At 41.4% G+C, this 21,711-nt stretch overlaps 1 protein-coding gene across 1 annotated transcript; it reads left to right on the top strand.

Moving 5' to 3' along the window:
• The first annotated feature begins 5,153 nt into the window (after positions 1 to 5,153).
• LOC117823822 (histone deacetylase 2) lies at positions 5,154 to 21,194 on the top strand. Its single transcript, XM_034699065.1, has 14 exons — positions 5,154 to 5,325; positions 11,005 to 11,117; positions 11,279 to 11,396; positions 11,560 to 11,634; positions 12,873 to 13,011; positions 13,195 to 13,336; positions 13,437 to 13,529; positions 13,792 to 13,900; positions 13,985 to 14,125; positions 16,834 to 16,942; positions 17,067 to 17,197; positions 18,922 to 19,077; positions 19,158 to 19,215; positions 20,784 to 21,194. The coding sequence occupies exons 1-14, from the start codon at positions 5,271 to 5,273 to the stop codon at positions 20,812 to 20,814; spliced, it is 1,470 nt and encodes a 489-aa protein (XP_034554956.1). The 5' UTR covers positions 5,154 to 5,270; the 3' UTR covers positions 20,815 to 21,194.
• Positions 21,195 to 21,711: the final 517 nt, after the last annotated feature.

The raw sequence follows: 21,711 nt of genomic DNA, 5'->3' as shown, positions 1-21,711 counted from the left end.
CTGTTTATTCTATGATGAAGTTGTCTGTTTCTGTGAAAATATTCATTCTGTATCATAAGTGTGTTGTTAAAAAAGGTGAAATTAAAAGAACATGTCAACATGTGTCGGATCATTCATTTCAATCTCAGTCAGTTTCACCTTTTAAAGCTCTTGTGAAGAGGTTTTTCATAGTAATGAAACAGACTGAGATTACCTCTAATGATTCTTTATGAGCTACAAAACAAAAACAGACCATCAGCGTAAAGGTTGACTACTTGTGTAAGATCATTTTCAGCGTCTTATGCCATGTTTGGACAAGAAAAGCTCCATTTAAAAACAGAAAATTGTGCGTTTGCATGACAATGTTGTGAAAACAATATGCACATGAATCTCCAAAATCGACTAAAAGCTGCATACCAGATCAGTATTTGACGGTATAACTTTGTAACATCACACCATTGATGAAGACTCAGCACCTGCACATGAAGGCTTTCTTCAAGCTTTAATAAACTCAGTGGAGTCAGCAGCGCAAACACGACTCGGTCCATAAACAATGTCAGTTTCCTCCTATTTGTTTGACTGGAAATGTAATGTGCGAATGGGGCTGTGACGTCACTGTTCACATAAGATCCACATATTGCCAGTTTACACAGCGACAGAAGGGGTGCCAATTTTAAAGGTTTCCATTCTGAAAGCCTGTTTTAGAAGTTTACGTTTTCAGCCACCCTAAACAAAGTTTCAGGTTTTTTTTTATGTTAAGTACACATTTGACACCATAGGGTACAAATTGTTTGTCAAGGGGCAGTACCCTTCTGAAGAACAAAAATGTACCCTTGGGATTTTTGTTAAGGCATTTAGGTCCATTATTGTTCCCCAGGGGCACATGAATGCTACAATGAGGTACAAACTGTTAGGGCACTAATATGTACCATCCCTAACGGGTACATTGGGTGTACCTTCAAGGGTACTGCCCTAGTGAAGAGCTGTTGGACCCTTGAAGGTACAAATTTAGCACTATTATTCTGACAGTGCATGTAACTGAGCAGCCAAATGCACCAAAAGTTTATCATTTTCTATTGAATACGTCTTCCTTTAGACAACCTCTAAAACCATTAAAGAAGACTTTCACATGTTCAAGACAAAACTGGCAAAGAAAGAAGAGGTGCCAGTTTGTCTACAGGGGCCGCCAGATTCAAAGTTCCTCACAGAACACTATGGCTGTTTCAGAAATCGCCTACTATACTAGCAGTACGTACTGATATGTCCAAAATTCAGTATGAAGTAAGTAGTATGTGAACAAGAGCAAAATCTGCAGTAAGCCAAAACTCCCCGGATGTCTACTGATACGGGAAAATATCTCAGTATGCATCGGACCACTCTGCCTCGCGTACCGTTTCCCATAATGCACAGCGCTCCTTCTGCTTTTTCTTTTTCCTCATTTTTTGACGGGATGAAATCTGTTTTTGGGGGCTGTGAAAGTTATCAAATTACATATAAACCACTTCCTAACTTTTTAAATCATAAATGGATGCTAAATAAGCATTTTATTTATCGGCTTCGCCGTTGTTTACTTCCGCTTTCCGAAACCGGAAATCCAGCGAAGTCTGGCTCAGCATGCTGCATGACAGATCGGACAGAACAGTCATACTACATACTAAATTCAAACGCAGTATGTAGTAGGCAATACCTACTGCCTACTACATTAGTAAGTAGTATGTAGCAGGCCGTTTCGGAAACAGCCTATATTCTTTGTGGGAAGTGAGCACAGCCACCGCTACACTGACACTGCAAAGTAAAAAAAAAGGTAAAAATGGTAAAGTCTTTACAGAGGTTATGGGTCAAAATATAGATTTGAGTAAAGGGTCAGTTCTTTTTTTCAGAATGCAATCTGAACAAACACGCTCTGAAAAAATAGGAGAAGTTGCTTACATCTGAAGTTTAAAAGTATTACAGCCAGACCAGTTAAGAGAAATGATATGGTGGCATGTGCTGCGACACATTGTCAACATGGCTTAACATCCACAGGAAACCTTACATTTACATCCAGTTAACTTCATTAACATCAGAGCTGCAACACTTTAAGGGGGATGTGCTCTATTTCACTGAGGGCCCATACTTCATTTGACCCTATCAGGTTGTGGCTGCCTGCCTTTTGTCCACAGGTTGTTTGATCCTTTGCCTGAATGAACCCGGACCCCTGACTATCTTAAGGCTTCTTTCTCTGAGAGAATCAAAAGAACAGTTAGATCCCAAAAATACCTAACACCTAGAGAAAAGTCCTGTTACTGATGGCTGCCCACTCGCACAAAGACTCATGGATATATGATTTAACAGAGTTACAGTCTCACTTGCTGTGAATATCAGGGAGACCAGGATGTGACAAAGATGATGCTGACACCTAGTGTTGTGTCAGAGCAGTTCATAAAGAACTGAGGATTGGTGCTTTGCTTTCGTTGGAGTAACATGGGAGACAGAAACATTTCACATTTCATGTATTTATTTAGATAAACCCATGAAACGTCCACAGTATGACATCATGACTTACTACAAATCAACATAGAAGATAAAAAGACGTTCTTATCAATACACACACAGAGAGAGACCGGAAATCAGCACACACAAGCAAACACATCGAGAAAAGGAGAGGACGACAACCACAAGAAGGCCAAAGTGTCCAGAAATATCAAAATAACACTGTGAGTCACAAAATTTGATCATGCACAAATATAGAAATAGTGACAGCACTAGTGAAAGAGCATTCTATCTCAAAGTAAGAATACAGAGCATTTTAAAACAAATAGGTAATTTATTCTGACAAACAGTGGTGTACTCAGAGGGGGGTAGAGTGCCTTCTTGGATGCCCTTAGTTAAACAAATGAAGGATGCTCTCTCTGGTGTGTTGAGAATAAAGACTGATAAAATGCCCTCTCTGGTGCCCTTCTGATGCAATACATGTGATGGTAACTTAACCAAATTATTTATTACTAACAAATAACTTATCCAAATTATTTATATTTGGCTGTCAAGAGTTCAAGTTAAGTTTACTGAAAATATTTTTTATTATTTAAGTGTTTAACAGAATTCTTTCATATCATTGTGTGTGTGAGCTACATTGAATTACTCATATTTAAAATGGAAAAAAATGCATAATAAGATGCATCCTTCTTTGTCATTGATGTATAAGTAAGTCTGTTCAGTTTAAATCATTAAATTTCAACCACAAATTGTGCCTTAAATATTCACCAACATGCAGAGGTGAACAAAGTGTGTCTTGACCCTTCAGGCCTCTGTCTTATTTTACACCTAACTATAGTCAAATGAACCTTTCACTGTGGGTACCAGGGATCTGAGACCCTCCAATTCTGTAACCTGTGGGCTTCTTACTGTCATATTGATCCCACTATGTAACCCCACTATGTTTATTTCTAAATTAGTTGCACCTTTTAGATTATTGATTGTTTTTACATAGCTTACGATCTGTAAATATACCCTATACTACCAGTACTGTTTATTTTGACGCGTTGATCTCAATGGGTTTTTTATCTGGTTAAATATAAAATAAAAAAATCATAGAAATCCTTTTTACTTATTTTTCAACCCTATTCTACTTGTAATAACTTACTAAATCATTACTTTTAAACAATAGCTTTTTTTGTTTCTATTGCCCTGTCTGTGACATAAACTGTATAGCAGGGGTGTCAAATATGCGACCGGCGGGCCAAAACCGGCCCCTAGAGGTTCCAACCCGGCCCGCGGAACGACTTTGCTATGTGAAAAAATGACAGAGAATACATTAACTGCTATTTTCAATAAAAGTAACTACTATTTCAAATTTGTCCTCTGGGGGTTGCATAAAATCATAGTGCTGACAGAGCACACCAGAACCAGAACAGCATTCCAGGACTTTTTTCCCCAAAGTGGGATAATAGATTTGTAGTTTGCATAATCCGGTTGAAATTCATGAAGACTTTTTGGAGTGCTTCATAATCCATTTAGCACTAAAGTTTACGTTTATGTAAATTTCTCACATTTGAACAGTGGATCAACAATTTTTGAAAGGGGCCACATATTGTGCGCGTGCTTACCATACATGTGCAGGTGTTACAGGTACACTCTGTCACTACTAACACTAGCACTACACCCCTGCTCACAACACTGTCCAGAAAGCAAACTGTTCATATTGGAGCTGGGGGGGTCCATGACAGTCAAGTTTACCTTCTTTTCATTATTATAATCTATCTGTTTTTCATTTCACTCTGTCAGGTGAATGTGTGCTGTGTGTTTGGTGTGTTCACAAAAAGGTTTCAGTGCTTAAAGAATATAATATTTGACCCAACTCATCATGACAAAAAATACAACAGCTGTTTTTGTAAAAAATATAGTTAATGAAATGTGAACATTTACAGAATCTACTTGTACTTTTTGGCACTAAAACAAAGGGAAACATTTGGAGTTGTCATTATTTATAGGTTATTATCATAGACTGTATAAAATATGGACATAGTATCGATGACGTCACCCATCTGTTTCTGAAGCCCTGTTTTGAGGCCAATCTTTGGCGGCAGCCATTGCTGCTGTCGAGCTAGTGTGATGAAAAGAGGCAGGCTTTGAGCCTCCTAGCCAACAGCTACAGTGTTCCAGCCTGTCAATCAAGTCAGCTGTGCCTCTCATTGGAAGACTCGTAATCTCAATATCTTCGGAATTGCCGCGTTAGAAAAAAATTCATCCCGGAAAGTGTGTGCTGATCAAGAAATGAGCTATCCAGACTACACTCGTCTTTTGTACCAGGCTGTAAACATGTTTATTTCTGCTGTAAAGATTGGCTTGTTTGAATGGGTGTGTATGTGGTTTCTGGTACTTCCGGATCAAGCCTCAAGCAGATCCTCATTGAACTGCAGTTTTTAGCACTTGGACTCATATTTGAGACCGGAGGTTGCCGCTTGGTTGATCTCAATGGGTTTTGTTTCTGGTTAATTATAAAATAAAAAATTGAGAAATCTTTATTACTTATTTTTGAACCCTATTCCACTTGTAATAACTTACTAAATCATTAATTTTAAACATTAGCTTTTTTGTTTTTTACTGTTGCCCTGTCTGTGACATACACTCTATAGAGTCTATGGTCTGGGTCACTGGGCCACTTTATAACCGCCCCGCCCCGCTGCAGACGGTCGCGCCTCCCCTTGAGCACCGCTCGGCTCGTCGTGTGTTCCTCCGTGTTGATGCCGTCCATCCTCTCGTCCATCCACTGAGGCCAAATTCAACCAACTTCTTGAGAAAGTGCTCCGAACATGGCTTACACGACTGCGGGCGGCACCAAGAAGAAAGTCTGCTACTACTATGACGGTATGGGACCATGTGTGGGACATCCTGAGGGTCTGGATGAGGATCCGGATCCAGAGTCTGGCATGCTAACGCGAGCCGGCTAGCTTGTTCTGTAGCCTGTGCTTGTTAGCTTAGCTTGAGCTAGCTTCCTTGAATGGCCTCAGTAGTGTTAACTAGTGTCACTTTACTGGTTAACAGAACATAAAGATAAACTTACGAGTCCCTTTATGTGACATAGAGTTAACTAGTGTGTATCATGAAGGCGAGGTAGGGATAGATGAACGAGGAATGCGTCAGATTAACACAGTAATCCTCACATTGACTCTCATTATTGTCTGAGCACTAATTACAGCCGGCTTTGTGCACCTTATTAACATATTTACCCAGATTAACACGCAGGAATAAGAGCAAACGCCACACTGAGGCAGTCAAAGTTATATTTATGAAGCAACAAAGCAAATTGTGTAACTATCTCCCTCACAATGTGCTCAGGCCTGATTGATGTAACTCTGTGGAATGTGTGTTTCCGCCTCCCTGATGAGTCCAGATGAGCAGAGTCACAGTCCAGGAGACAGCCCTGACCCAGCAAAGTGTGCCCACATCCTCCCTCAGAGGGATCACTCATGTCATGTTTAAACTATGTGGTTTAAGTCAATGGGGACATAAAAAGTCACATGTATGGTGAGCTTGCTGACTTCCTGCTCCTAAAAGTGACATCATGGAGTCAACATGTTATATTGATCAAACATCCAGTAAGTCCAAAGTCTTTAGAGCCTTAGATTAATTCTAGGGGTTTTGATAACTATGTTTTAAGTCACATGCTGAAAGTTGTATTTATCAGATGCACTCTTTCCTCCTTCTGAAGTGATATTCAACACTCTCATTCACGAATGGGAGAAAACAACAAATACCTATGACTCTTAAATAGGTCTATATTTCAAATGAACTCAAACCAAGCAGCAACGTCCGGCCGCGAGAATTGAAGTCAATATGTTAGTGTTAAAACATGCAGTTTCTTGAGTCTGCACTTGAGGCTGGCTCCGGAAGTACCGGAAACCACATACACACCAATTCAAAAAAGCCGATCTTTACATCAGAAATAAACATGTGTACAGCCTGGTACAAAAAAACAAGTATTGTCTGGATAGCTCATTTCTTGATCGGCACACACTGTACAGGGGATGAATTTTTTCATAATGCAGCAATTTCAAAAAGATATTAAGATTACAAGTTTTCCAATGAGAGGCACAGCTGATGTGATTGACAGGTGGGAACTCTGTAGCTGTTGGCGAGGAGGCTCAAAGCCCAGTCAGCTATCTTGAATACTTCCAGAAGATTCACATGCCAGAGCAGACAGGGGGATGACGTTTATATCATACAGACGGTGTTCTGTCAAATTTCGTTGCTTAGTTGAAAAATGCTACTGTAGCTTATGTTTTTTTTAAATACTACTAAGGTTACTGTAAGAATGAGATGAGCAAGTTTTGGTGCTCTGTTGTGAAAGTTTGACTAAAGATTTCAGGAGAAGTATATCTTAATAGGTTAAAATCCTCTCTCAAATAATGCTCCAAGTATATATTCACTTTATTTCACACTGTTACTCTCTGGATTTGCATTGTCAGAGTACACAGAGCATGTTTTAATACTCGGTTTCAACATCTGTAAGGTTGGAGAGGTGGAGTAAATCTGGAAAGAGTGTTATCTTCTATCATAAAATGCTTCCACTGGTGAAAAACACCCACACACTCTATACACACACACACGCACACACACACACACAGAGTTGCTTAGTAGCACATCAAATAGTTTGTGCTCACCACTCTATTAAAGGTGACATATCATGCTTTTTTCATCAATATATATTGGTCTAAGAGGTCCCCAAAACATGTCTTTAAAGTTTATGCTAAAAAAAACCACTTTGAAATCAGATTTTGGCATGCCTGAAGAACCCTCTTCTTCAGTCCTCCTCAGAACACTCTGTTTTCTCTCTGACCACGCCCCCCAGGAAGTGGATGTGCCTCGGCTCTCCAGCACGTTGATCTAATGTTTACATGTTGGCTGAATATACACGGCTGCTCAGAGATCACGTTACTTCAACCCTCTGAATCTGATCCAGAATCTGATCCTGACGGAGAGGCGCCTGTAGCAGGACCTTTCTGAACGATTGGTCACAGATTTAGTGTTTCTTTTAGTGTTTTATTTGTCAGTATGTTGACGTGTGTCTTGGTACACAGCTACGAACATGTAGCTATGTGGCTATGCTAACTAGCGCTAGCACTTATCTATGATAAATAAAAATCATCCACTAGATCTTCAAATCTGCAGGCCTGGGGAGTAAAACTGACCTCTGCCAGAAAGGCAGCGGGACCTTTTCTGAAGGATTGGTCATAGATTTAGTGTTTCTTGTTGTTTTATTTGTCAGTATGTCGACGTGTGTCTTGGTACACAGCTACAGCTACGACATGTAGCTATGTAGCTATGCTAACTAGCGCTAGCACTTATCCATGATACATAAAAATCATCCACTAGATCTTCAAATCTGCAGACGTGGGGAGTAAAACCGACCTTTGTGTTTATTAAGACAGCCTACAACTAGCATGCCTCCCTCCTAAGCTCCTTGTTAGCACACATTTGTGCAGGTAATGAAAAACGGAGGGGGGATTCAGTATTATTTTATACAGTCTATGGGCTGAACAAGCTCCGAGCTCTGACTCCGTGACAGACCGGATATTGTTGTTACGTAACAAAAACACGGAAGTCTGAAACGGCTCGTTTCACACACATTTACAGAAAGGTGGAGAAATCAGAACAGGGGCAGAATGGATTTTGTTCATTCTCAGGGGGTCTGTAGACATGCCAGGGACACATATTTCAGGTAGAGAACCATTAAAAAGTCCATTTTGCATGATTTGTCACCTTTAAAGAACATCTTTATGTCCAGCCATGTGGTGTTCTTCAGTGGTGTTTCATTGCAAAGTTGAACTGCCTCCAGTGTCCCTCCAGTGTTCCAGTCCTCTTTGCATTAGACTCCCTTCTGTTTTCCATGCACACACTGATGTTTTCAACATGTTGTCATATGGACTAGTGCTGCATGATTTTAGCTAAAAAGAGGGCTAATTTGCTGTTGAAACTTAAGATATCTTGTAAACAGGAGGCGGAATTACAGCTGGGCGATATTGAAAAAGATGTTATGACCGTAACTTTTTCATATCAGTCAATATAATTTCACGATAAATATCAAATCATTATTTCAAATCATTTTAAAGGCAGATTTTTTTTCTCCTGAATGAAAGTTAAAGAAACCAGACAGTCTGTTAGCTTGTATCTTGGACTTAGTATTCTAGTAAATAGCCAAATATTTAACTAATGAAGTTTAGTGGTCTTTCTTGGCTTCATTTCAGCTGTGTTTACATTCTGCTCCAAACGTCTTTAAGCCCCGCCTACCTCTTACCCTGCGACATGATTGGCTGTTCAAAGCCGCCTTCTTCCTCTGTCTAATGTTGGATGGCAACTAGCGTTTAAGGCTTACTCCTGCCCCCTCCCTTTCCAGTGGTTGGGGGGTTTAATTACAGGTTTAAATATATCAACGTTTCATCATACATTTGTTATATTGAGTAAATAATATCCCCATAATTAGCGTTATCGTTTTATCGCCCAGCCCTATGCTGAATATTATGATTGTCTCACGATGAATTGATGTTAAAATAATCTGGTTTAGTTTGATATGTCTCACAGGAAGGGTTGTATTTACTGGATTATCTTGGCCTCAGATGAACTTGATGGATTATTTTAAAATGTATGGATTCATGTGTGGCATTTAAGTCCAAGAAAATATCTGATATAGTCCCTGATCCCAGATATGATGGACTTATCTGTGCTCCTGAGTCCCCTCACTCCTATCATGGATGGACTCTGGAGTCAGTAGAATAAGGAAGTGTTTAGCTTTCATATTCAATAACAGGCAATAAAAACACCACATAAATAATAATGAGTGAGAGCTTCATCTGTGATGTTGGTGGTTGTAATAACAGTAACTGTCATAGTGTTTAAGCAGCCATTATAATTACAATGTTAACAGATTTTATTGACAATAGTAATGAAGTTTTACCACCGGTGTCATAAAATACAAAAGAAGTTCAGTAATAAACATTAACAAGCTCTAAAAACAGCTGCACACTGATGACTTGTTTTTGTTGTATTACTTGATTTAAAGGATTCCTGTCCTGAGGAGGAAACAATGGTTCTGTGTCAGAAAGCTACAGACAGACGAGAGAAGTCAGAATGAATAAAGAGACATAGAGATGTACACTGCATACTCGGGTGTTTGATGGGACTTGTTGATAACAGGAGAAATCTAGTGTGTTATTGAAGATTGTGAGCCGATGCTAAATTGAATAATACTCAGTCATTATCAATAACATTATCAATTGTTAAATAACAATGTGCTCATATCAGTCAACATACACACACACTCACATCCATAGACTGTAATGGACGTAGTATCTGTGACGTGACCCATCTGTTTCTGAAGAGCTGTTTTGAAGCCAATCTTCGACGGCAGCCATATTGGAAATGCTGAACTCAACCAAACTTCTGTGGAGCTAGTGCTACGTAAAGAGGCAGTGTTCCCGCCTCTCAATCAAGTCAGCTGTGCCTCTCATAATGGAAAACTCGTAATCTTAATATCTTCGAAATTTCAGCATTATGAAAAATGTAACTCCTCCTACAGTGTGTGCCGATCGAGAAAGTAGCTATCCAGACTTGTCTTTTTTAACCAGGCTGTAAAAATGTTTGTTTCTGCTGTAAAGATCGGCTTTTATGAATTGGTGTGTATGTGGTTACTGGTACTTCTGGAGCCAGCCTCAAGTGGACACTCGATGAACTGCAGTTTTTATTATTTTCGCATAGGCTACAATTCCCTGCTTGGTCTTTTCACTAGAAGACAGCCTCTCAGCTGGCTCCGATGTTTGAGACCATAGACCATAGTAAATAAAAATGGACAGCGTTGCTCCGCCTCTTCCCGTTGTACAGTTCTGAAGCCAAAAAAATCCCACTCCTGGGTGCCGCCATTGTGCAGCCAGAGCCTGTGTAGCCATTGTAACGAGCTCCGTCCTACAGCGTAACGTCACAAGATGCTGTGTGTCCTTTGAAGTTTCCATCTATGGCAGCTGTGAATCAAAGGAAACCCGGAAGTAAAACCCAGTTTTTTAATCTCTAATAGATTTTTTGACCTATACTGCAGCCAGCCACCAGGGGGCAGACACACTGCTGAAAGCTTCACCACCAGGGCCGTATCCGTCACGCTTGTTTGAGACACAGAAATAGAGACGTGTGGGCCGGTGTTGTGGTTTAAAGAGTTACTTTGTTAACTGTAGACTTTCAGCTGGTGTGTCTGTGATTATCGTTGGAACAACTGTTGAACACAGAGAGAGTCCTCGTGGACGCGTCTTTGTTTAGTTATTACAGACGATCTGATGAGTGCATGAGACAACACAGACCCATTCAGCTGAAAATCACAAGTTAACAGGGTCACTCGTTAAACCAGAACACGGGTATGGTTTTTTAAATGAAACTTTTGTCACATTTATGCAATCATATCAGTATCCTACACTGATATATTGACTATGTTTACAGGATGTGACACATGCAAACACTTAATCTTGAGAGCATGTTTCTAACAGGTTCTGTTTCTCTTGGCAGGTGACATCGGAAATTATTACTATGGACAAGGACATCCAATGAAACCACATCGTATCCGGATGACTCACAACCTGCTCCTGAACTATGGACTCTACAGGAAAATGGAGATCTATGTAAGTGTGTGACCTCTGACTGACTGACTGAACCACCTCCTGTGTTGTTTCTGTGCTGCACTAACAGAACCTGTGAGCTCTTATTGAAACATGAATGTCAGCTGTAGACGTCATCTTCTCTCCCCTCAGTTTTCAACCAGAAGCTTTGTTTCGTCTTTCAGAGACCACACAAAGCCACCGGAGAGGAGATGACAAAATATCACAGTGACGACTACATCAAGTTTCTGCGATCAATCCGGCCTGACAACATGTCCGAGTTCAGCAAGCAGATGCAGCGCTGTAAGTGCTCCGTCAGCTCTTTGTATGCACGTAACATTGAGGCTCATTATTTTCTCACCTGTGAAATATTTGCAGCAGTTGTTCAGCCATTAAGCTGCCATAAAAACACACGTTAACACAGATTCAGCTTAAATCCTGATCAGTTATTGTTTTAATCTTGCAGTCAATGTCGGAGAGGACTGTCCTGTGTTTGACGGATTGTTTGAGTTCTGCCAACTCTCTGCTGGAGGATCTGCTGGTAAGTAATAAAAAAAGGGATGCACTGACAAATAGATGACTTCCTCACCTAAAAAATAACTAATAACTGCATTCTAAATACACACACATGTCGAGTTTTTGCACACATCTAGAGAAGATGTCGGACAGACTTTGCCATGACAATCTATCTATTTTTAGATAATTCATGTAGTCGATCAGATATCGGTATCAGGGTTTTACCAAGTGTTAAAATTGGCAACATTTCACTCTTTCAACACTTTTGCTTATGTAATATCTTAAGTTAAATAATCTAGCAAAAAAGTCAAAAGAAAACAGTCTTCAGGTGACCACTATATCTGATTCTCTTGATTCAAATAAAAAATGCTATGAACGAAAAATACAGGTCTGCATTGCACTTTTACGACGGTCCCTGAAGGCACCTGCAGTGACAGGCGCTCTAGACAGTCAGCTCACGGCCTTCTTTGATGCTAAGGAGTTTATCCAAACCTACTAAATGTGTCTGATGTTTCACCAAACTGGATAAATCAAGCTCTAGATGCAGAGCTTTTTTTTACGATGAGAGCGGCTAAAACGGTAAACATCAAATATTAAACAGACGTCTCCGAGTTGTGTTTTTGTCACTAACGCAAACTGGGGGGTAATAATCCTCAATGAAGAGCAGACTGGTTCACACAGCACACCTGCTGCAGGTAGAGACCAAGCTAACACTGAGCCCCTCCAATAATAACTCAGCCTGTCACAGGAATGCAGTTTTAATTTCTAAAGATTAGACGCACAGCGGGGAAAATATGAACTCTTAATGTCCGACGGCCCTTCTTAAGTTTTCACCTGAGTTTGTATTATCAGTGATGCACTTAAGCTCGTCATAGACTCGTTTTCGTCTTGAAAAATCGAGTTGTTGATGAACATTTATCGTATCATTGTGCTGTGATGTGTGTATGTGAGCGCATGTGTTTGTGTGTCTGTGTGCGCATCGGGGAGAAACTCTGCCATGCACGATACAGAGAGCAGATGAGCATAATGACATCCCATCATGTAAATAAGATAAATAACATCAATATGTTTGGTCTGTTTAATAAAAGAAAAAGTTTAAGACCTGGTCTATAAAAGAGGTAACCCTGAATTACCTCTGCTGTAATCTTGTGCTAAATAGAAAATACAATATACTGAACTTCTAAGGGGGGCGACCATTATACTGGGGGGGCGGGGAAAAGTCCTAAACATAACCAAACCAAACTTTAATTTTGCCGTCTGCAGCTGGTTCAGTGAAATTAAACCGCCAGCAGACTGACATCGCGGTGAACTGGGCTGGAGGACTTCACCACGCAAAGAAGTCTGAAGCCTCCGGATTCTGCTACGTCAATGACATCGTGCTGGCCATCCTGGAGCTGCTCAAGTACGTCTCACCAACAGCTCCACAAACTTTATATAATGCCTGACCACGTGTACGTAAACACAACCGACTGAATAAACCACAGGAGTGTTCCTCATTGAAGGAACATTGTGGAACCCTGATATGAAGGATGTTTCTGTTACAAAGTCTCAGCCAAACTATAGCCTGGGTTGTCGGTCTCTCCAGGTACCACCAGAGGGTGCTGTACATCGACATAGACATCCACCATGGAGACGGAGTGGAGGAGGCTTTCTACACCACAGACAGGGTCATGACCGTGTCCTTCCATAAATATGGAGAGTACTTCCCTGGAACCGGAGACCTCAGGGTGAGTCTAAGCCTCAGCCCTCGCTTCCTTATTTCAGACACGCTGCAGACCTAGCCTGAAATTGGAGAACAACGTTGCGTCTCTTTCTGTCTCTGTTCAGGATATCGGAGCTGGAAAAGGCAAATATTACGCCGTCAACTTCCCGCTGCGTGATGGTATCGATGATGAGTCATATGAGCAAATTTTCAAACCTGTGAGTACGATACCTCGACATGAACATTACTGCACTTCTGAGTTAGTAATCTATCTTCCTAGCGTTTGCGACTGACAATCTGAGAGAGGTTTTCAGACTTGAAGGAGATCTTTTATATTTTTTAATATGTTCGGGGTTAATAAGGGGCTGTGGTGATAGCTGGAGACTTATTTTTATACCACAGAAAGCTCCAAGGCAGATGAACCCGCTCATTAACACCCCCCCCCCCCTCTGAGTGATTATCTGTGCTGTGTTCCTGCAGGTGATGGCCAAAGTGATGGAAATGTACCAGCCCAGCGCTGTGGTCCTCCAATGTGGTGCAGACTCTCTGTCAGGAGACCGCCTCGGCTGCTTCAACCTCACCATCCGCGGTAAACACACACAGATTACGATGCTCTATAAACAGGGGTTATAATTGTGCTTGGAGTTTCATGGTTCTCCTCTCGTTTTTCCAGGTCATGCCAAATGTGTGGAGTACATGAAGTCCTTCAACCTGCCGCTGCTCATGCTGGGAGGAGGAGGGTACACCATCCGCAACGTGGCCCGCTGCTGGACCTACGAGACGGCTGTCGCTCTGGACACAGACATCCCTGATGGTTGGTCTCTGATTTTGTATCATGATGTCACTGAGGGTCAAGGTTGAAGCCTGTCTTTGTTGTAAGAAGCGATAGAGGATATATCAGCAAACCTCCCTCCACACCACTGACTCAGCCTATCCTCTCAGGCCTGGATGAAGTCCTGAACTTTTCAACGTCTCTGTCTTTAATTAGCTTTATTTCACTTAGAGACACGATCAAATCCTGAAAGCACAGTCAGTTTATCCCAGGAATGAAACAAAGTTTTGAATTATGAGAGTCAGAGATGATACAAACTTCTGATCGTGAATCATTTTTCCTACCCCACAATTCTGCTTCTTGTTTCCTCACAAGAATACCTTACAACTTCCTTTTTCTCATGGTGAACCGATAACTGCAGTGAGAAGCATCCTCTGGCATTAGGGAAAGAGAAAGTCCTTGAGACTAGATGACGTTGAGTGTAAAAATCTTTTAAACAAATGTTTAAGGTCTAATTAAAGATTAAACAACTTGCAGATCAGAAAATAATTGATTCTAATGTACCCCCCTAAACATTTCAACGTTTTGAACATCTTAACGCAGACATGTCAGGAGGTTGAACTCCATCACCAAAATAAAAACTGAACCATGGTCGTGTCACAGTGAGGCTGTTTCGAACCCCTTACTAGCAGTACATACTGATTTGGCATAAATTCAGTATGTAATATGTGAACAAGCACTTCATGCTTTCCAAAACCAAAAACCAGTGAAGCCTGACCCAGCATCCTGCAAAACAGATCGAACAGAACAGTCATACTACATACTACCTTCAAACGCAGTATGTAGTACATAAAAAGTACATACTGCATGCTGCATTCATAGGTAGTATGTAGCAGGCGGTTTCAAATACAGCCTATGGTCGTAGTAGTTCTTGACAAGTAGTAGTCAAGAACCCTGACCCTTTCCTTATTTTGAACACATCTCAAAATAGAAAAGTTAATTAGTTTAGAGTTTTTTTTTTTTTTTTTTAAAACTGTCAAATGAAAATGGAATGCACTTCGGCTAAACAGATCCTTGTACCTTTTGCATAAACAAAGACAAGAACAATGTTCGAATGATGCATTGAGTATAGGCAGGCAAACAAGTCCCCAAACTGTGCTTATGATACCATGCATTAAAGGTGACATATCACGCTTTTTTCATCAATATATATTGGTCTAAGAGGTTCCCAAAACATGTCTTTAAAGTTTATGCTCAAAAAAACACTTTGAAATCAGATTTAGGCATGCCTGAAAATCCCTCTTCTTCAGTCCTCTTCAGAACAGTCTGTTTTCCCTCTGACCACGCCCCCTCCGGAAGTGGATGTGCCTCGGCTCTCCAGCACGTTGATCTAATGTTTACATGTTGCCTGAATATACACGGCTGCTCAGAGATCACGTTACTTCAACTCTCTGAATCTGATCCAGAATCTGATCCTGACAGAGAGGCGCCTGCAGCAGGACCTTTCTGAACGATTGGTCACAGATTCTGTGTTTCTTGTTGTTTTATTTATCAGTATGTAGACGTGTGTCTTGGTACGCAGCTACAGCTACAGCTATGAACATGTAGCTATGTGGCTATGCTAATTAGCGCTAGCACTTATCCATGACAAATAAAAATCATCCACTAGATCTTAAAATCTGCAGACGTGGGGAGTAAAACCGACCTTTGTGTTTATTAAGACAGCCTACAACTAGCATGCCTCCCTCCTAAGCTACTTGTTACCACACATTTGTGCAGGTAATGAAAAACGGAGGGGGGATTCAGTATTATTTTATACAGTCTATGGGCTGAACAAGCTCCGAGCTCTGACTCTGTGACAGACCGGATATTGTTGTCACGTAACAAAAACACGGAAGTCTGAAACGGCTCGTTTCACACACATTTACAGAAAGGTGTAGAAATCAAAACAGGGGCAGAATGGATTTTTTTCATTCTCGGGGGGTTTGTAGACATGCCAGGGAAACATATTTCAGGTAAAGAACCATTAAAAAGTCAATTTTGCATGAAATGTCACCTTTAAGTAGTGTGCGAGCAGGAGGAGGAGGAGGAGGAGGAGGATTAGGAGGAGGTGTCTGACTTTACTTTAGTGTGGAGAGTTCAGGGATGAGCTGCTATCCATGTGCAGAACTACAGTGACATGTGACAGGTGCTTATTTTGGGCCTTTTTACAAATTTCCAACCCTACAGTGCACAACCTACTTTAAAGTTAGTGTAGTCAGATCACATTCGAACTGTAAACTGTCCCGAGCCTCTCGTTCACTTCCTCTGTATCCTGTGATGATGGGGGACGGCGGGTGGAGCTGACGGGGTATTCGGAGTTAGTTTTTTTTTTCAAGGGAAAAATGATAGAACTCCTCCTCCAGAGAAGGACAGCCTGATCAGTACCTCTCCTCACAGCAGGCTGATTCAGCGCTCTCTCTCCTCCACTGAGTCTGTGTGACACAAAGAGAGGTGGTTGTAATCACAGCCTGTCCAATGGACCAGCAGTTCTCCTAATGGAATTTGGGGACTTTAAGTGACCTCTAACTTGTTCAATCCATCCCCCCTTGCAGTGTGAATCAGTGTGTGTTAGAAAGCCTCAGTAAATCATATTCACGTGTGTTATCGCTGATTTGTATTCATCCAAAGAGTGATGATTGAACACTCTGCGGTCTATAAATCCCTCCAGCAGTGTTTGCTCACTCCTCTCTGTGATGTTTCTGTTGCAGAGCTGCCTTACAACGACTACTTTGAGTACTTTGGGCCTGACTTCAAGCTGCACATCAGCCCCTCCAACATGACCAACCAGAACACACACGAGTACATGGACAAGATCAAGTACGTACAGTCATTAGACAGAAGTGAAACTGCTTTCCTTTATCCATGTAGAAGTGGTTCAGTTAGTAGTTATTGAAATGACTCCTCAGTTTCCTGACAGTCGTGTCTTTGTGTGACTGTTCAGGCAGCGACTGTTTGAGAACCTCCGGATGCTACCTCACGCTCCTGGAGTGCAGATGCAGGCGATCCCTGAGGACGCCATCCCAGACGACACTGTGGACGAAGACACGGAGGATCCAGACAAACGCATGTCCAGTAAGACTCATTTTGAAAACTTGAAAGCTCTAGCTTGAGTCCCTCTGGAGCTGGGTGCTGATGCCTGACATAAAGCTGGTTCTGCGTCTCCCCTACGCAGCAGTGGCTGACGCGGACATGAGCACTACATACTTCTGTGTCGATGTGTCTGTGTCGCGCAGCAATTCTCAGCTGAAACGCTTTAGAGCATTGTGGTCTCTCTGATAGCCGGTCGCCTGCTTCCAGCCCCGCTACGATCTCTGTTTACTTTTCCACAGTGATTCAGATCGTGTTATGTTAATCTACAGCTGATACATGTTGCTGTTTATCATGCAGACATGATTACATGAAGAATAGAGAGGAGGAGATGAAATACACAGCAGATGTGCAGGGATCCTAGAAGTGTTGTAAATACGGGAAGTACAATGCCCCCGAGCGGACCAATCACAGGGCTTGCGGTTCATGTTGATTCTACACGTAGTTACATTTTGGAGCTAGGTGCAGGAGCCACCCGGACCTCCGGTGTAGGCTACGCCGTTGATTGGACGTAGAAGTATAAATCAGGCTTTAGAGTTAGGGTTATGGCTGACGGTCAAATTCCATCAGATCTGTGTCCGTCACAACCACATCTGATCGGTTTCTGTTCTATACAATGTGTTATCTTCTGTTCCAACGTGCCGGATCAGATACACAAGACTTCTATTTTTGCTAGATGCCAGAATGATGCATCACACTCAACAGAGCTGATGGAGCGGGACAGGAAGTCAGACATCAAAAACAAAATGAAAACATCCAGTTTATTTCTGAATAAAACACTCTACACATGAGGAGAGGAGGAGGATATGTGTTGATTCAGTGATTACCGCAGGAAAACTTCAGTCACATAACTCCAGCTGCCCGGCGATCCTGCTCCATGTTCAGTTCTGAAAACGCAGCCGGTGGTTTTTGACTGATGAGAGAGCATGGATCCGGACTGCAGCGGATCAGAGACAGACCGGACACAGATCTAGTGGAAGTACGCAGTGAGTCAAACCCTGTGCACCAGTTTGACTCCAGCCCTGTTTGTGTTTCACCTGAGTCTGACTTCATGCCCTGGAAGGAGCAGGTGTGAGTGTGTAAAGTCAGACTGGTTATTTAAGGGAACAAAACTAAAAAAATACAACGGCGGTACGTCTTGTTTAGAGGATGATTCATCAAAGTGTATAAATGACATCATGACCTTCTGTGCCATCTAATGCAACAGCTTTTTCAGTTTTCATTGACACGTCAGAAAGGTGATAACTGTCCTTTGTATTTAGGGTCCAACTAGTTGTTTCTCTGACTTCATCTTCTGTGTGTGAGAGTTTTTAAAGGAAACTTTATAGACAATATTCAAAGCTCAGTCCGTTTGAACTCGTACAGAGTGAGCACTCAGGACGTGCTTGACAGTGTGAGCACACAATTCATGAGCTTCAATCGCACATTGCAAACAGTTCACGTGCAAAGTGTGAGTCCACTTTCCCCAACAACTTTTATAAAACTCCACTTCACTACAGTGGATTTCCAGCCAGAGATGTCAACCCTGAATGTGAACTACATCACCTGGAGGAGACCCAGAATGAATCCACCCTCAACGAGCACTTAGCAGCAGCAGGGGACAGAAAAACCTTTCACTCCACAGGCAGAATCCTGGAGCATGACTCAGTGTTCATCTCTAATTTTCTTGCTGTTACACCTTTTGACACCGAGCGTGTTTTTAATTGCAGTCCGAGCCACAGATAAGAGGATCGCCTGTGATGAAGAGTTTTCAGACTCTGAGGACGAAGGGGAGGGCGGCAGGAGAAACGTGGCCAATCACAAGAAGGGAGCGAAGCGTCCCCGGGTTGATGAAGAGAAGAAGGAAGGAGAGGAGAAGAAAATCGGTGTGTATTCTTGACAGTGAGAAACTCTACCTCAAAGGTTAAATTCATTCTGCTAATTTTTTTAAATAAATGTGTTGTAGAAATCAAAGAGGAGGAGAAAACTAAAGACAACAACGCTGAGAAGATTGACTCCAAAAGGTGAGGGACCTCTTTGTTCATATTTATACGTCACACACGCGACATATACACACACACACTGAGAGCAGTGCAGAGACACAGCGCACAGAAACAAATGAAACCTGACACCTTCACACATTAGTGCAGAGTTGTGGGTTTGTCAATAAGTTCATTAGAGTTTGATCGTTGTTAAACAATTAGGAAATAATGTCTCATTTATCTGATTCAGCACTGTTTCCTCTGAATGATCGATCGCTCTTCACTTTCTCTTTAACTGGATGAAACGGTGCTGCTCGCTCTCTTTTGCTCTCGTCAGGTTTGTGTTGTAAAATGTGACTGTGAGTCTGTTTTTTCACAAGCTGCAGCACTTTTTCATAGTATTAAACAAAAATATAAATATAACAGGTCTTGTATGACTTTCATGCACACAGTATAATGTCTAAAAATGTGATCTTAACATCAGAGCTACATCTAAAGGACAGACATGCAAACATCTTTGCTTTTCTTTGTCTTCAAAATGATTCTCCTCCTTCAAACTCTGATGCTTTTGTCCACTCTGTAACGTGTTGTTCTTCTGAGTTTACTCTGGTCACATGATGCAAACATCATCGCCCCACTCCACTTAATAAACTTTCCCAAATATCCCTGCTGTGTTCTCACAAACAGGACGATATCAGGAGTTTTTTGTGGATGTGTGAACGTAGCTTTACAGAACAGGGTGCAGTACGTCAGCAGCTCCTGTGTTGTGCAAAGTAAAATCACTTTTGTATCCAATGAAGAAAACAAAGTGATCTCCCACAGACCTTATTCTTGTGTCCATTGGTTAGCTGAGCCTGGTGTATACTTCTGCAGTGCAGCAGTGGCTGATGCGAACGTGAGCAGTACTTATGGGTCCGTATCGCGCAGCAATACTAAGCCAAAAACGCTTGAGTGCAGTGTGGTCTCTCTGATAGTCGGTTCATCTGTTTCTTCTTGCTTTTTCACAGCAATTCTGAACATATTATATTAATTTAGAGCTGATACATGTTGTTGTTTATCATGCAGACATGATTACAGGGAAGAAAAGAGAGGAGACGTCAGTGGAGATTAAATGTATGCCCGATGTGCAGTGATTCTGTAAGTCCTGTCAATGCAGATAATGCCGTACAGCGGACCAATCCCAGGCCTTGCGGTCCACGTCGGTGTGACATGCAGTTATATTTTGGAGGAGGTGCAGGTCAAGCTATGTTTGTAGATTCTGTGTTGGAAAGGAGCTATGCAGGCCTACAGCATAGACTATGGTGTCGATTCAATGCAGAAGTATAAACCACGAAAATATGGGCCAGGTTTTTACATACAATAATGTCCCCAAAATGCAGAATGAATGCTTGAATGTTGTTGTAGTTTTCCTTTAATGTAGATTGAAATTGTGCACAGTTGTTGACTGTTTTGGAACCAAATATGAACCCTGAATCAACCGGTGGTTGAATTGTTTCCTTCAGTTATCTCCAATACGAGCATTAAGACACATAGAACTTCAAATCATGTCATGAATATGTTCTCCTCTGCTTTACATTAACATTTCATGTTATGTTATGTTTCATCGACAGTGTGAAGACAGAGCAGACAAGCAGTGCCTGAATTGTCGGTCTTATCCACAAACAAACCCAACCGTACGGTGCTGTCCTCTGCCTCAAGGATCCAACTCTTCACTGAATCACAGCCAGAAGCATTATATTTATTATGAATCTCCATTTTCTACTTGTAAATCTCTTGTGAAATGTACGCGTTCCCTCTTTGGTGTAGTATCTGCAGATTTTCTTGAATCCACCACTTGAATAATGCCATAATATGTCCTTTGATACCCTTTGAATCATTTTATTCCAATGTGCTTGATCTTCTGAAGGAAACCATGACTTTCTTGCTTTTAGGAAACATCTGGTACACCTGTAGACGAAACCTATATTGATTACATGTTCAAATTTTAATATTTTGCATTGTCAATAAAACGTTTTATACTATTTCACTGTTTGGTTTTGATGAATGCAGCTTGTCCTTTAAGTGGCAGTGCATTGTGTGAGTATGGCCACATGGGGGCGTTCAGATATCGTCTGAAACGACGTTTGAAGTGGAGGTCAGATGATGTTAACACGGGTAAATATACTGTAAAGCACAACTGACCATACTTTACACATTAATGTTTACTTATGGTGAATCCGGGACACCTTTCATGTTGTGTGATGATTCCTGTAATAGGCCAAACCTCTCCTCGGACCGACCTTTAACCAAAGCTAGTTTTTGAGCAGATTTTTAGAGCAACTGCACAGTAAAAGTGAAAAATACCTTCTAATGTATGTTTCCTACCTATGTCTAATGTATGCCGAATTGAAAAGCATCCCCAAAGTATTGTAAATATGTCATTTATGATATTCTATCGGAAAGATTGTCTCCGTGGTATGGATGAATGTGCTAACTCTTTCATTTGTGGAGGGAGCTTGGCCTGTGTGTGAGAATCGCTCTTCTTCTGGCTAAAAATGC

This window comes from Notolabrus celidotus, chromosome 13 (assembly GCF_009762535.1).
Source record: "Notolabrus celidotus isolate fNotCel1 chromosome 13, fNotCel1.pri, whole genome shotgun sequence".
In the NCBI taxonomy this organism is placed as follows: Eukaryota; Metazoa; Chordata; class Actinopteri; order Labriformes; family Labridae; genus Notolabrus; species Notolabrus celidotus.
Note: the sequence above shows the minus strand (reverse complement) of the source record. Positions and strands in the feature narration are given on the sequence as shown.

Excerpts from the sequence above, each read along its gene's own strand:
- LOC117823822 (XM_034699065.1), top strand. The coding sequence starts at position 5,271 with ATGGCTTACACGACTGCGGGCGGCACCAAGAAGAAAGTCTGCTACTAC. Across the intron at positions 14,126-16,833 it reads GGACACAGACATCCCTGATG|AGCTGCCTTACAACGACTAC; the intron begins GTTGGTCTCTGA and ends TTTCTGTTGCAG. Across the intron at positions 16,943-17,066 it reads GAGTACATGGACAAGATCAA|GCAGCGACTGTTTGAGAACC; the intron begins GTACGTACAGTC and ends GTGACTGTTCAG.